This window comes from Protobothrops mucrosquamatus, unplaced genomic scaffold, assembly GCF_001527695.2.
Source record: "Protobothrops mucrosquamatus isolate PMUCROS unplaced genomic scaffold, P.Mucros_1.0 scaffold3259, whole genome shotgun sequence".
Lineage (NCBI taxonomy): Eukaryota > Metazoa > Chordata > Lepidosauria > Squamata > Viperidae > Protobothrops > Protobothrops mucrosquamatus.
Genome location: NW_015389252.1, coordinates 31090 through 47786, shown reverse-complemented (window position 1 = coordinate 47786; position 16697 = coordinate 31090). Strand labels below are relative to the sequence as shown.

Sequence of the window (16697 nt, the reverse complement as noted above, 5' to 3'; positions counted from 1 at the left end):
ATGCTGACCGCGGCTTGGTTGGTCAAAGGCAGCGCTTGGGGGTGGGGCCTTCTGCGGAGCGCGAGCCCGGGACGGTGTTTGGGGGCCACCGTAGCAGCCGCCGCCGCGAGGAGCCGAAGAGGTGGCGAGCGCTGGAGCGGCCCTCCAGCTAGGCTCGCGGCCTCCTCGAGCAGCCTCGCGGAATGCCACCCCACGTCTTCCCCGGGCACGGGGCGACGTCTGCTACTGCGCGTGCGCCCTCCCAGCCCCAAGCATCTAGGCACTGCGTCTTGGGCGCCCCCTTTCGGTTGCTCCTCCGGCGGACCTGGGCAGCCTCACTGCTCGCGCGCCGGCTGCGAGGACGCCACCCGGCGCGCGGCGGAGTCCTCGGAACGACCCGATGCTGGAAAAACAGAGCGCCGCGGATACGCTGAACTGGTAGGGGCGGGCAGGGGCAGGCGGTTCCTTCCCCCTTGGTCGACATAAGTCCAGGCTGTAAGGCTTTAGGTAGCGCCTCCGTAAAATACTTCTTAAAAAGTTCTGCGACGTAGAAAGCTAGCCTTGGCTGCCACGTGCGCGTGTAAATAAGCCTGAGCGACTATTTGCAGTCCAAAGCGATGCCTCCTGGAAACAGTACTACAATGGTTTCATGAAAAGTAAACTCGCCTTTTACGTGTCATCCCTAAAGAAGGAAAGTGATTTTTCTCCTTAGGGAGGATGTCTCCTGGCCCTTTGATGTGCACATTTTAACTACAGGTAGTCCTCGACTTCCAACAATTGGTTGAGTGACCGAAGTTACAAGGGCACTGGAAAAAAGTGACTTAGGACCATTTTTCACACTTATGACTGTTGCAGCATCCTCATGGTCACGGGATTTACATTTGGATGCTTAACAACTGACTTACTTGAGGGTTGCAGTGTTCTGGGCTCATGTGACCATCTTTTACGAGCTGACAAGGAAAGTCAGTGGGGAAGCCAGATTCATTTAACAGCCACGTTACTAATTTAACAACTGCAGTGATTCACTTAACAAATGTGGCAAGAAAAGTCGTAAAATGGGACAAAACTCACTTAACAGATGTCTCGCTTAGCAACATAAATTCTGGGCTCAGTTGTGGTTGTAAGTTGAGGACTACCTGTACTTCCAACACTTACCAGGTTTGTGGTTGCGCTGGTGTGTGAAATTGTTCTCGTGGTTTTGCTGCATTTGCTGCATTTAATTACCATGCTGAAAAAAACAATACTATATACATCCACATGACTCTGGTTTTCTGGGTATGACTTGATGCTTGACTTTGGGAGATGTGGGACTGCTAAGAACTTCTATTAACACATATGTTGCAATTTTTCTAGCTTCAGAAATAGCATGTAAGACCAGTATGTGTTCATTTCAAATTATTATTGCAACTTTTTTTGTACCAAAAGCGTTTTTTGAAAAGGCAACTGGACTTTCTTGGTTTTTTTTTTCTTTTCAAGGAAAAAAACCCCCAAAGTCTAGTTGCATTTTGGAAAAGCACTTTAAGACAACCAAGACCTGGATGATTGTGAATCTCCATAGACAACTTTTTTTTGTAGTTATGAAAATCAGTTGGTTCCAATGAGAGCTTGTTGTTTCAAACAGCTGGATATATTGACAGACATATTGTGCTTTGGTGAATATAGTATGTTTTTACTAAGCAGATAAAATCTGCAGTCACCAGTTAATGATGAATTTTAGCAAGGGAACCCTCTGAAATTCAGGATTGCCTTCTCTGGGGGACAAAACATGTACTCGTCCAAGGTTAACAGTTATTTGCAATTATTACATGGACTGACATCAAAAGAAATATATTTTTTTTTCAATAGGTTATTTTGGGATAGCTACTGTAGTACTGTAGAAAGAAATAGTCCATTAGATTGAAAGAGTTGATATGAGAGTCAGTGTTTCTGTTATATGTTGGACTTGCTGGCTAAAGTTTGTATAAATGTGAGCTTCATAACTATTTGATACAATTTGCTTTTCAGTACTCTGCTGGCATCTTATATGATTATCCTTATAAATGGCAACTTATTTTCTACCCTCTTTATTATATTAGCATACCATTTGAATATATGTTCTGCCAGCAACGTACTAAGAATGGCTAAATATGCATAGGATATGATATTGTGTAACATTCTTAGATATATTAATGAATATATTACTGGAAATGAAGCATATAAGATCTAGCATTCCATAAGAAAATCTTACTTTTTGTTTTTAATCATAAATATCCAATGTCTGATGACTCAAAGGCTTTTGTGCATGTGAGAACCATATTTCAAACGTTGGTGGGATGACTTTTAAACTTTATTTTATATGTAAAATCTTTATTTAATATGTAAAATCATTATTTAATATGTTAAATCATTATTATTTTTGAGGAACTTTAATACAATTTTTAAAATAAAATACACACACACAAAAACACATATTCATTCATTTATTTATTCATTCATTCATTCATCCATCCATCCATTTATAACCCTAAGATTTTTATGACCAGCTGGCTGAGGAATTCTGGGAGTTGAAGTCCACAAGTCATAAAAGGGCCAGGTTTGAAGACCCCTAATGTAAGAGGTTTAATGTCAACAAGGAACTGAAGTTTTGCAGCTTACAGTTTGTTTGAAAGACAGTAATTCCTAAGGAGTTTAGCTTATATATGCCTGAGGAAGATCCCTACATCCTTCTGTCAATTGTTGAGTGAGTTGCTAAAAATGGAACTCAGGAGAATTTGTTCGAAGTTCAAATTTGTTCAAAGCTTGTTTAAAGTTTGATTGAAAAGGGACCGATAGGGAAGAAGCTCCTTTATATAGTGTCTTGAAAAACCCTGAATATTTAAATGTCTAAAATGGGACCTGGTTATTTCAGGAGAATTTCAGGAAATTTTATGTGGCTTTGGTACTTGTTAAAGAAATGTAGGGGTGTCAAACTGCCGGCCCCGTGGGCTGGTTTCATCATACCGAAGCCACGCCCACCCCATTGCCGGCAATGCAAAAAGAGTCATGAAACGTTGCGAGTTTGACACCCGTGGATTAGAAGGAGCCAAGATATATAACCTGGAGGAAATAATAGAATTTGGCTCAATTTTATTTTCTGTTTCTCTTTGAGCTAAAGATGAAAGAAAGATAGCAGCCAAATGCAATAATGGGATCAGAGAGGAGTTGCCTTCAAAAATATGGCAGGTTTGAGATAAATCCTTCGGTGCTGGATACAAACAGTGAAGTACCATTTGTGGTGAAAAGTCAAAAAACCCACAAAACTTTCAGGGAAAGGATGTTATAATTGTTGGGAAAATGGTCGCATGAAAACTGTTGTTTCAAGAAATCAGTGACTGATAAAAAAGAAATACTGCAAATAATTAGTCACAAAAATGTTCAATGAAGAGGTGGTACCATTGTGGATTCTTTTTTTTTATCACAATTGAGTTGAGTTATATGACAAGATAGCTTGTGATTGTTGGTAACCTAAAAATTTAGGACTGGTGGACATAAGTGTCTTCTTATCTACAGTATCATAAGCTCAGAATTGATGTGGGTGGAGGAAACATGGTCTCTAGCCAATATGTTAAAAGCAGAAGGTTAGGAAGCCAAGATCCTTTTAGATTACTAACCACAAAAGAATCTCACTGGAATAGACATGAGAAGGGGTTTTTTTTTTTTGGGAAGTAGACATATCCATCCCAAGGAGATCCCTGTCCTGCTTTGTTCTGAACATTTTTCAGAGGAGTTGATATCTGTGTAGCTGTTTCCTTTTAATAATCTGATAATCAGTTCATTTGCTGTTCAGAAGAAGAATTTTTACCTTGATGTAAGAATCCCCAAAAGATTTGCAACAATTCAAAAACAAATCAACCCTTTTCATTTGGTCGGTGTCATGGCCCATTTTTGTTGCTTATAGAGTGGAAGTTGGTCCCTGCAGCGCTTGAATAGGAGAGATAGGAATAGCTGGTTATCCAGAAACGGAGCCTTCTTTTTGGAAGTTAGTAGTTAAGAAAATTCTTAGAAAAGATACATACATTCCAATGCAGCAATTAAACACATCAAACATGCAGAATTTGCCTCTTACCTTCCATAATATCAAAGTACATTATATTCAGATTATTTATATTTGTTTTGTAATATATTTTTTCTATGCTTTTTTTGTTGTTGTTCTAGTATGAAAACCCTTGGACTATCCCTAATCTACTTTCAGTGGCAAGGATTGGTTTGGCCCCTATTTTGGGCTATTTGATTATTGAAGAAGATTTTAATATAGCACTGGGGGTGTTTGCCCTGGCTGGAATAACAGATCTGGTAAGTCCTTTATATATTTTACAATGTTTTATGGAAACGAGACTTTTTTTTTCTTTAAAAGTGAGTTCAGAAATATTTTCAAATTCAGATCTGTAGTGCTTGAATATGATTTTATAATTAGCTAGTGCTACGTGTATTATCAGGAGCTCTTGGAGAAAAAAAAGATGGGATATAAATCTGACAGAAATGTAAATGTTTGGTTTCTTTCCCATGCTGTTTGTCTAACTTGCATTTTCAGTTGGACGGCTTTATTGCACGAAACTGGGCCAATCAGAAATCTGCCTTGGGAAGTGCCTTGGACCCTCTGGCTGATAAAATCCTTATCAGTATCCTATATATTAGCCTGACTTGTGCAAATCTTATTCCAGGTAAGCAAAGAAACTGTCTTTTAAATGATTCTTCTTGTTGAATGATCTAGAAATAATGAATTGTTAAATATTAGAAGCAAATCTCTTTCAGTTTATTGGCACAGTTCAATACCTCAGTATGTTGATACCATAGTATTCAACCTTCATATAATAGTCTAAACCAGGGGTCTTCAAACTTGGCCCTTTTATGACTTGCGGGTTTCAACTCCCAGAATTCCTCAGCCAGCGTGCCTAGCTGAGGAATTCTGGGAGTTGAAGTCCACAAGTCATAAAAGGGCCAAGTTTGAAGACCCCTGGTCTAAACAAATCCAATGGAAAAAATGCAATACATAGGGAGTACCAACAATCAGGCCCCATGGGCCAATTTTATTAAAAAAAATTGAGACAAAATGTTACCATATTTAGTGATGCTCAAAAATAATGTATAAAATGAGTAAGGAAGCATTTGAAAAAAAATGGCATCCAATTAGAACATTTCATGTAATATACGTTGTATAGTTAATGAATTATAGGGCTTTATTTCTGATATATCCTGTATGTCCATGTTGTTCATTGAAGTAATTTTCCTGATTTCATTTTATTATCTAAAATAAATTGCTGAAGTTTAAATAATGTTGTAATTCTAAAGTGGTGGTTGATACAGTCAGAAGAGATTATATAGCATTTTCATCTGCATTACATTGTGATTTATTTTGAGCTATATGTTCTCCTTTGAAGGCAGATTAAGGTTAGAAAAACGATAGATAGCAAACAGTAATAGATCTTGTGTATTTTGTTCCCTTTTACCCAGGTTTAGGTTAGGGAAAGAGAAGAGGCAGCCAAGTGCTGTAGATGTATGCTGCTTTTGCCCAGGCCAGAAACTAAATGCATTGTTCAGTTACAGCAACCACTGTAATTTATCTGTGTTGTGTTTGTGGTAATGAGTTGGTAGACCAGAGGTCCCCAACCTTTTGGGCACCAGGGACCGGTTATGTGGAGAGAGGTTTTTCCACGGACCGGAAAGGGCATGGTTTCATGTACTCCCTGCATCCCGCAGATGGGGCTTTGCTTGTTTGCGTGGACTGGTTGCTGTCATGCTGCGTCCTGATACTGGTCCACAGACCAGGGGTTGGGGACCCCTGAGGTAGACAATAGAATTAAATAACACTGATTTAGACTGTCTACTAATCAGTCTTTTGCAGCAATCCATATGCTGTAAATTGGAATTATTTTTATGTAGCCTCAATCTGACAGCCAGTTTGGTGCAACAGTTGAGGAACCAGGCTAGAAATCTGCAGACTGTGAGTTGAAGTGTCATCTTAGGCACAAAGCCATCTGGGTGATCTTTGGCCACTTGTTCTTAGCCCTAGAAAGAAGGCAATGACAAACTGTTTCTGAAAATGTTGCCAAGAAAACTGCAGGGACTACCAGAGTCAGGAGTGAACTTTAGATAGATTTAAGAAGACTTTCACTGTTTGTTTTTCAGTTCCTCTTACATCAATGATAATTCTAAGGGACATTACATTAATTGCTGCTGTTTTCTATGTTCGATACAAAACTCTTCCTCCACCGGTAAGTATCCTGCCATGTGTTAATATGCGTTTGATAGGAAATCAAAGCAATCATAGGATAAACAGCATATGTAAAAATTGTTCCCAAATGCAGGCTTGCTAAAATAGGAATCGGACTTATTTTTTTCTACACAGACAGTGATAGAAATAGTGGGTTGTTTTTTTTGTCACAAAGAATTAGCGAGTGAAAGGGATTCCTTATTTGGTCTCTCTCTTCCTCTCTTGTTGTTTGTATTTCTGTCCATGACAGATCTTTCTTTGAATGCTTCCCTTATCTTCTGCCTTTCAGATAGAAGTGTGACTCCCCAAATTCCCCTTGGGCTAAAAGTCTTGAACTGTGTGTGCTAATTTCCTTATAATATTTTCCCAGCCTTCCACTTGAGTGTTTACAAAATTATAAAAATACTCTCTCTGACCTTTTCAGTAAAAAAAATTAAAGACCATACATAATTTTTGTCCATCAGAATGACAATTTTCTTTGATTCTTCACTATTTCTTCATTACTATATCTTTCTTCATTACTATATCTTGCTATGCTCTACTTGTTAAATGACTCCAAGTTTCCTTTTCATTTTCATAATCTTGTTCAAGCTTCAGAATTGTCAGCTTGTCCACTCTGATCTCATCTTTTCACCATCTATCTTCCTGTGCCCTTTTCTTGCCCAGCATCTCATTCTCAGCTGCAGAAGAGTCTCCTACTTTCCCACTAAAATGACATCATTTCTGTTTCTATTCCTAAACTTTTCTCTCAGAATGTCTGTTTGACCACTTCCCTTACTTCCATGTTGTTCCTGAAAACAACCTTTTAAAGAGGTATTGTCATCCCAGTTACCCTACTGAATTAAACCAAAATATTATTGAAATAATCGCAGATCTTCTCCTGTAGATCCTATGTTTCTTTAGTCCCATTTGTTTCCTTAATTTAATTTCTTGTAAGCCATCTTCCCTGTAAAGCGGATGTAGACAGTCGAAGCCTAAGGCATAGGCAGCCTTCTATAGCGCCCAAGGATTGCACCATTAAAATTATCAGATAATTTTTCCTGTTTGTTTTGTTGCTGAAATAAAGAATAGGGACTCTACTAAGGTCTGCTGGCTTCATGCGTTCATTTTGTACTTTAAAATTGGGTGTAGTGGTGAAGGCACTGGCCTAAAAACCAAAAGACTGTGAATTGTAGTCCCACCACAGAGATGGGAGATTTTCACTCTCTCTCAGAAAAATGCACCTCACAGGGTTATTTCTGTGGGGAAAGTAGGAGGAGGAAGGCGTATTAGGTATGTTCACCACTTTGACTTATTTATAAAAGAAACAAATATAATATAAAATAATATTAAAAAAATTAAACACAGAGACAACAGTGTTCTAAAACAGGTTAAATATTTGAGCACGAATCCATTTTGACTTATCTTTCCTAAAGCTGTGAAAACCCCAACCCCCTTTTATACTCTGATTGCCTACAGAGTAAGTCAGATATACAGTACGCATGAAGAATTTGCACTGTTAATTATAAGCATAAAGACGTAGAATTAAATATGCTGTGTTGCTAAAAACATCAGGTCGGTTTTATCAGTTCATAAATTTAGTAAAGGCTTTGTTTCACCATGTTTATTAAAAGCAAGATTATTTTTTTTTCTTTCTCACAGAAGACATTAAGTAGATATTTCAATCCATGCTACGTCACTGCTCAGTTAAAACCAACATTCATCAGCAAGGTAAGAGCAAGAGTATGTCATGCTGTGTCCATTTGGCAAACTGAATATTGCCTTACAACATCATTTTTTTTGTATCCTGCAATATGATTGTCTTTCATGACTTAAACACGTAGGCCTCATTTAATGATCATTTGTCCAGTGACTGTTTCAAATTATGATGGTGCTGAAAAAATAGACTTACAATTTGGTCCTTGCTCTTACCTCTATCACAGTGTCCCTGCAGTTACACAAACAAGAGTCAGGCACTTGGCAACTATCACAAATTTATAACAGTTGTAATATCCCACTTTTCTTTGTCCCCCCCCCCTCACATCTATGCCCTTTTGGCTGCTCTGCTGGAAGGGTGGCAGGTAGATGGCAGCATACAGTAGCCTCTTTATCTCAACCATACAGGTAGTCCTTGATTTACAACCGTGCATTTAGTGACAGTTCAAAGTTACAACAGCACTAAAAAGAGTGAGTTAACAACCATTTTTCACACTTATGACCACTGCAGCATCCCCATGGTCACGTGATCAAAATTCGGATGCTCGGCAACTGGTTCATATTTATGATGTTTGCAGCGTCCCGGGGGGAGGTCATGTGATCACTTTGGGCGACCTGACAAGCAAAGGCAACGGGAGCCAAACTGACGTAACAACCGTGTTATTAACATCTGCAGCGATTCATTTAACAATTGTGGCAAGAAAGCTCATAAAGTGGGGCAAGACTCACTTAAAAGCCGTCTTGCTTAACCACAGAAAATTTGGGCTCAGTTGTGGTTGTAAGTGGAGGACTATGCACTGTGCAGAGCAGAGCAGCCAAAAGAACAGAGATGAGGGCAGGTGGGGGATGTTGAAGCAGAGGCAGCGCTGTTCCCACAAGGCAGGCAGGAGAAAGGAGTTGGCCTCTTCAGGCTCAGTGATCCCCTGAAAGTGTCTTTTGCCTTGGACAAATTGGGGCTGGGAGGGACACAACCAGGATTGGCTTGAACGGGGATCAGTCTTCACCTAATAACTGTATGAGATTTGCTTAACAGTGGCAGCCAGGACTGCCGAAACTGCCATTGTTAAGTGGTACGGTCACATGATATTCCACTTACTGACAGAGTTGCTAGTCCTAGTTTGGGTTGCTAAATGAGGATTACGTGTAATCTACTGCCTCAAGTCAGATGTGGAGGACATGGAATATGAACGAGAACAATAGAGAATGAATGACGTCCATAATGAGAGAAAATGTGGAAGTGGTTTGTTCACTGAAAGAGAATGATGCCCGAATGGCAAAACAAATATGTAAAGGAAGAGTGAACGGGCAAAGAGAAAGAAAGAGACAAAGTTGTGGGTGGAATCAGTTGATGGGATCCTCAAAAAGGAAGTAAAGGCAACCAATGGTGACTTGCAAAGACAGAAAGATGAATTCTGCTGGTGTAAATTAGATAAAAGTTGTATTTTCTTTCCTGTATTATATCTTTAATGTATTTGGTTTACTCTTCCATACTCCCATTTCTGTGATTTACATTACATTGCTTACACTGAAAGGGAAGAGCATCGCGGGCATGTATTGTATGTGTAGTACTTTTTCTGGGAAAGTTCATAATGTGACCTTAGTTTTAATCTAATTTATTACCAGGTGAACACAGTAGTACAGCTCATCTTAGTAGCAGCTTCTTTAGCTGCTCCAGTTTTCAATTATGTGGACAGTGTGTATCTTCAGACTTTATGGTATGTAACGTTATAATTTTTGTTATACTATTAATAAATGGAAAAACAGGCAGTGTAAGGAGTACAATGAAAGCTCGTGAGATTCAAGGTAGTTCATGAAAGCAAGAAGAAACATACAATAAAAATAGGAGCAAGCACAGCAATGGCCTATTTAAAAAGCAGCGTTCACATCAACATTTGATGGCTAATGCTTTCACTGTTCTCATGTTAGTATTGGGTCTAGGTGTACTGGATTCAGAGATGATTTATTTTAAGGAGGATAGTTCCACCTGCTTCTTCACTACTTCCTCTCCAATTCAGACATACACACATACGCAGCTCTTCCTGCCTTGTGAAATAGCCAGGCTAAGTATAGGTTCAGTGTGTTGGTGGCAGAACCCATACAGTGGTGCCAAGTTTCCAGAAGCTTAAAAAAAAAGTCACATTTTTTCTAAATTTCACAAATAATAACGGTCAGAAGTCCAGTGGATTCTTTAGTCAGCTTAACCCAGCAAATGAGGAAATATATAATTTTTACTCAAGAATTTGAACAACTTTAGAGTCAAATTAGATCAGGGTTGTTAAACTGCCGGCCCGCGGGCCGGTTTCATCATACCAGAACCGCGCCCACCCCATTGCCGGCAACGGCGAAAAAGCTCTGATATGTTGCACGACGTCATGTGACGTCACGAGTTTGACATGTCTGAATTAGATGGTCACAAACTAAAAGGTGAACAGAATTACAACTCCAAGGTATCTTTTCTAAGGTTGATTTAGATAAAAATGTAAGTATATGTGGGATTACAATCCTAGCAACATAAAAGCTCACTGAATTATGTTCTTATAGAAAGAGTTTGATTGATTTAAGGCAGAACTCACATCGCCTTGGCATTCTTCTGCCATATGGTATCAAATGTCGATTTTAAAAAATATTTTGGCTTAGGTAGGATTTTTTTGGAACTTCTAGGCATTTTACGTAGCTCAGCTTTATATATCAGATCTTAATTGTCATAGCAAAAACAGTTCCACCTCAAATAGGATTCTTCCTAGCTTAAAAAGGTTTTTAAAAATTGTGTTGCAGTGATTTTTAGACTTGGCGTTATCTCATTTTTTGCTTGGAAACTAAAATAATCATTTTCTCCCCGAAGGTGCATCACAGCTTTCACAACAACTGCATCTGCATACAGTTACTATCATTATGGCCGAAAAACAGTTCAGGTGCTAAACGATAAATGAAGTTTTGCAGAATGACTGTTCTCCTCTCATTCAATTTGTGGGGAGTTTATGCAGAGACTCTGAATGATACTTTTGCCTCAGTGAAACTATGCCTTCACGGTGTGAAAATGAAGTTTTGATCATGTAAATAAGCAGAATTTTCAGTGTATTATTTCAATCTATTACAAATAAAATATATTTTTTTTACTGTACTGAACTTACATATATGTAAACATTATTGTCTGATATTTTTTGTTGATTGCTGTCCAGAAATTTGCACTTGGTGTGGGTCACTTGCCTGTTTCCTTTGGTGTATCTCAATTGAAACAGTTATATGAAATATGAAATAATTAATACAAGCAGAATTTAGTTGAGTTTTAGTGTATTTAAAATGCGGTATAATCGATGATGCAGCCTATTACTACAATAGATAAATGTAATAGAGCAGGCAGTAAATTCTACAGAATATAGCTACAGTATGATCTTTATAACCCTTCATAAACCCTTCTGGTTTAAATATTACGATTGCAATAGCCCTTTAAGATAAAACTTGGGTCACTTCATTCTTAGTCTAATATTGGGGCATACTTTATTTAGGAAAGAGCTGCTTTAATTGTTCCAGTGATATGCTAACATAGTTTTGTTAGATTGTTTTGAAAGGTGACCAATACATAAAACATACAAGTATGCAGATGCAAAATAGAGAATCAAAATAGTTGATTTTCCAAGGCTGCTGATAAAAATGTTCTCTGAATTGGGCCAGCAGAATAGTTAATGTTGAAATAAGGGCAAAGCTTATGTGACAAACTTAGTAATCAGATGTCCTATGAAACAGATTATTTGATTGTGGTTTCCTAATTCTGCTTGTACTGTAAAATCTCAGCCCCTGGAGATTGTCCTGGCCTATTTTACAGGCTGTTTATAAGGAGTATAACAAAATGAGTGCATATATCATTTTGTAACGATTTTCATAAGTGTAAGAAACTTAATAGAGGAAGTTGGTCTATCTTATGTGCAATCTTTTGTCTCAGTTTATCAAACTATTTTAAGACTGTAGGAAAGATGAAAGATACAATTTGAAGAGTGAGCAGAGTCTATTTTAAGACTATAGCAACTTTTCGAAGGCATTATTTGTCAGTAGAAGGGAAAATATTATGGCTTTGGATAAATTTATACTGTATTGCAGGATTGTTTGGAAAAGTTTTATGCAAGCACTAATGTATGGTAATGTAATGTACATCAGTATGGTGGGCAGGTGCCATTATCTGACAGCTACCTTTTGCCATAATACCAGACAGCTAAGAAAATGGATAATAAAAGTAAAACAAGAAAGGTCCTTCTTTGATCTGGCTGACATGAACAAGATGTTGAGGTTTCTGTGAGAAAAAGTTTGCAAATCTGCATGTTAATGATTAAGAGCTGCAAACATCAAGTATGATATTTGTTAAAGCATAGGAAGTTAAGGACAAAAGTCTTAAGCCACTGTATAGGTGACTCTAATGTTTTGCTCATTTGATTAAATACAGGAATCAAAACAAAGGATAACAATTATGCATTCAGGTAGTCCTCAACTTATGACCCCAACTGAGCCCAAAATTTATGTTGCTAAGTGAGAAATTTGTGAAGTGAGTTTTGCCCAATTTTACAACTTTTCTTGCCACATTTGTTAAGTGAAGCACTGCTGTTGTTAAATTAGTAGCACTGTTGTGAGTGAATCTGGTTTTCCCCATTGACTTTGCTTGTCAGAAGGTCGCAAAAGGTGATCTCATGACCCCGGGACACTGCAACCGTAGTAAGTGTAAACCCGGGGTCAAGCATCCAAATGTAAATCATTTGACCATGAGGATGCTTCAATGGTCATAAGTGTGGAAAAATGGTCATAGGTCACTTCTTTTCAATGCTGTTGTAACTTCAAATAGTCATTAAGTGAACTCTTGTAAGTTGAAGACTACCTGTATTTAGCTCCAGTTTCCACAATAGCAGAATTTAGGCTTTTTTTTTTTAAACGACCTGTTTGAGATGTTACAGAATTGGATCAGACATGCTTAACGACGTGCAAACAAATAATGTTTCACGTGTGGTAAGCAATTGCCTGAAAATAAAAATACCTACTAAGCTGAAAATAAATGTGAAAATATTGCATTAAACAGCACAGTACAAATGGTTTTGCTGTAGAAATGAAGGGCGAGAGTCGGAATGGTTGGGATATTCTATGCATTATACAGTATTTTTAAAACACATTTTATATATCTAAATTTTATAAAGTTTATATGCTGAAAATATTTTTTGATAGTTTATACAAAATCAGGCTGTTGCAATCTGATTGTATTGCGGTCTATAAAGTTTTCCCCCTATTTTATCGAGACAAAATAGGCGATATGCTACAGAACCACAGAATATATTCCTTCAACCAGATAAGCATAAATGTTTCCAATGCCAATATGCAAGAAGTTTGAAAATGAATAGTTATGCATGTTTGTCTGCAGTCGTTGCCTTTGCACTTTCAAAATAAATCCTTTAAATGACTTCACTGTGTCTAATTGTGTTGCGTGAACCCTGTTCAAGCATGACAGCGGCTGGTGCTGCCATAGTGTCCCTCACATTGTCATAATCAGGGTGCAAAAGGTTTAGGTAGGTTGCTCAAAGATGTACAATGACCACATCACAGGATGTCCATATCAAGCTGATAAGAGAATATGAATATTTAAGGCCATAATGGCTTTGTGCCTGACTCTCATGTTAAAATCTGCAAGAGAGGCCCTTTTAAAGATGCTTTACTTTTCAAAGGGTGCACTTCTTAAGAGGCAGCCTTGTCCTATGCATTTAAAGCTAGTCTCTTTAGCCAGGCCTCTAAAATGATAACAAACACGATATTTCCAATTTTAAGCATCTTTTCTATTTCTGATGCATATTTTACATCGATTTGACTGACAATAAAACTTACTTTTCGTCCTGGTTCCCTGTCCTTTTAGGGATGTATTCCTTGGCATGGCATTAGTGCCACTTGGTCAGGAAAAAGTTGTGTAAACTGGTTTAAAATATGCTGATTAAAATTCCCAACAGAGGCGCTGTTTATTTGCTTGTTCACAGTTGTTCACTATGTTCTTTATTCCAACCTGATGTCTTCTAGCAGCTGAAATTGCGGCTATGCGGAAAAATTAATTACTCTATGCTGCCTAGGAACTAAATTTTTTATTTTGGTTCTTCATTTTAATGCCAGAATTATCTGTCAGCTATCTGATCATCTGTTCCAACTCTCATTGATATGACACTTTCCATGCCAAATGAAACAAATAGATATTTGAAACTACGAGAAAATAGTCTGATATTTAAAATCTTATTCTATAAAAATGAATTACAATTTTTTTAGGATAATCCAGGTAGAATAAGATGTTAAATCGGCCTGTCTGAATACACATTTATTGTATAGAGATTGTGATGCTTAACATTTCTAAACTTTTGACATTTTCTTATAAAGCGTTCAGACTTAACAGAAAGATTCCTTCATGTCTAAAATGTGCAAGGAATAAATGTATGTAGCAAAATATTTAATATTTTATCATTGATAAAAGTAAATAAATTGAGTGAAAATAGCAAGATACACAATTGATCTTTGAATAAATGCCACAAATAATACATTCTAGTTTGAAAGTAACTTTGCATAAACACTTACTCTTCAGTAAGAAGATGAAATAATTTCATTTGGAGTTTAAGAAAACAAATTTAAACAAGGAAGGCAAAAGCTGGAGTGCTATTTTTTCTTTTTTTAAAAAAAAATCAGAATTTTTTAAAAAATATTAATCCCAACGTTTAGGGCTCATCCTGGAAGTTAAGGCAGAGATCATATGCATAAATTAAATCTGTTGGAGAAAATAAACATTCTGACTTTTAAGTGATTTGGGTAAAGAAATTATGCTTACAGCTTAAACCTAAACATATTTATTTGGAAGTTTAACAGAGCCTGCTTCCTGAGCAGACTGTTCAGATATCATGCCTTTTTCTACAGTTCTTCATACACTTTTAATAGTAATCCCCACTGGAAATAATTAGATTTATTTTTAAACACTGAAATTAATCAAGAAGGAAGACTAGTTTCCCCCCCCAAAATATGGCTTTTATATTGGAGAATCTTGTAGTGTTAAGAATTCCAGGCCTCTCCCTCAAAAATATTTCTGAAGGTAATAATAATTGTGTAAGTCAGAGTGCAGCTGTGTAATTTCTTCTATTGTTCCAGTGGAATATTTAGGATTGTGTTTTCCATATGGTGTGGTAAACCCCACTAGGTATAAACCCCAACAGGAAATCAACTCCATAGGAAGGCTAAAGTCATTTTTGTGAGATTGGCTGTAATATCGAAATCTTGCAAATCTGAGTTTCCATCCTCATATTCTGAATCAGGGAGGCCTATGTGAGCCACTTCTGAATGTTATTTACCTGTTGTGGATTTAAAATGTATTTCACACACACTCCTGTTCACCCTAGTGACAGATGTTGCTTAGCTAATCCTCGACTTAACGACCACAATTGAGCTCAAAATTTTCGATGCTGAATGAGACATGTGTTAAGTGGGTTTTGCCCTATTTTATGACCTTGCCACAGTTCTTAAGTGAATCACTGCACTTAAGTTAGTAACACGGTTGTTAGGTGAATCTGGCTTTCCCATTGGTTTTGTTTGTCAGAAGGTTGCAAAAGGTGATCACATGACTCCAGGACACTGCAACCGTCATAAGTGTGAACCAGTTGCCAAGTGTCAAATGTTGATCACTTGAACATAGGGCACGGGTAGGCAACCTTGGCTCTTTTATGACTTGTGGACTTCAACTCCCAGAATTCTTGAGTTAGCATGGCTGATTCAGGAATTCTGGGTATTGAAGTCCACAAGTCATAAAAGAGCCAAGGTTGCTTACCCGACATAGGGATACTGCAATGGTTGTGTGAAAAATGTTCATGTCATTTTTTTCGGTGCTGTTGTACCTTCCAATGGTCACTAAACAAATGTTTGTGAGTTGAGGACTACCTATATACCTATCCGATTAATCATTCTCTGTGGGTTTCCTTTCTGGTTTCACCTATAACGTGTGGCATTCAGCATCCTCAGGTCTTCGGATGGACCTAAATTTGGATTTTGGATCCTGATCCCAGCAAACAGAATACACTGTTGACAACAGATCAGATCTGATGAGGAAAAGGAAGATCTACTATCTACTTACAGTAAATAGGCAGAGCATGGGAACAGTAACACTTCCAAGTGAAAGAAACAACTTCTTTCAGCTGTTAAAAGCTCAACATTTTGTCCTCAGTTTGGAAGCCGTGATGCCAAATATTTTCATAATGATACCCCATCCTCCCTTGGCAGCATGCTTAGGTGTCACTGCTCAAAAACACATCCTCTGTGGAGTCAAGGAAGTATAGTTGGATTTATGCAAATGTGGCTAGGAGGCACTTTCCACAGCAGAAATAGGTTGTTATGAGTATAAAATCCAGCCTGACACTTAATAGGGAAAGATGGGAAGGAATGAAAGTTCTTGGGTTCCATGAAATACATAGCATAAGTGGTATTTTTATGTCTTTGGATGACCTTCCTCACTCCAACATTGTAACAGTCTGGTACTCATATTAAGCTATCCTGAAAAATCAATCTTAAGAGAATTTTTTTTGGTCCATGAAAATGTTCATATCCAATGGGTCTGGGCCACGATCATTTAATAGTCTTCCATCAAATCCACTCCGGAGAGTTGAGGGACTCTCCCAAAGAGCAAGCACAGTAGTGGCTTCAAGAGGACAGGGAAAAATCAGTTTCTCATTCCTGCTGGCAAGTCCGAAGTTTCTGCTAATTGGATTAAATGCTGAATTTAAGTCCTTCCTCCTAAAAAATAGTTTAAATT

General features: G+C 37.8%; 1 protein-coding gene across 1 annotated transcript; it reads left to right on the top strand.

Annotated features, from left to right (window-relative positions):
- On the top strand, positions 1-11154 carry CRLS1 (cardiolipin synthase 1). Its single transcript, XM_015826726.1, has 7 exons — positions 1-417; positions 4153-4290; positions 4529-4658; positions 6124-6209; positions 7850-7918; positions 9527-9618; positions 10746-11154. The coding sequence occupies exons 1-7, from the start codon at positions 1-3 to the stop codon at positions 10831-10833; spliced, it is 1020 nt and encodes a 339-aa protein (XP_015682212.1). The 3' UTR covers positions 10834-11154.
- The last annotated feature ends 5543 nt before the right edge of the window (positions 11155-16697 follow it).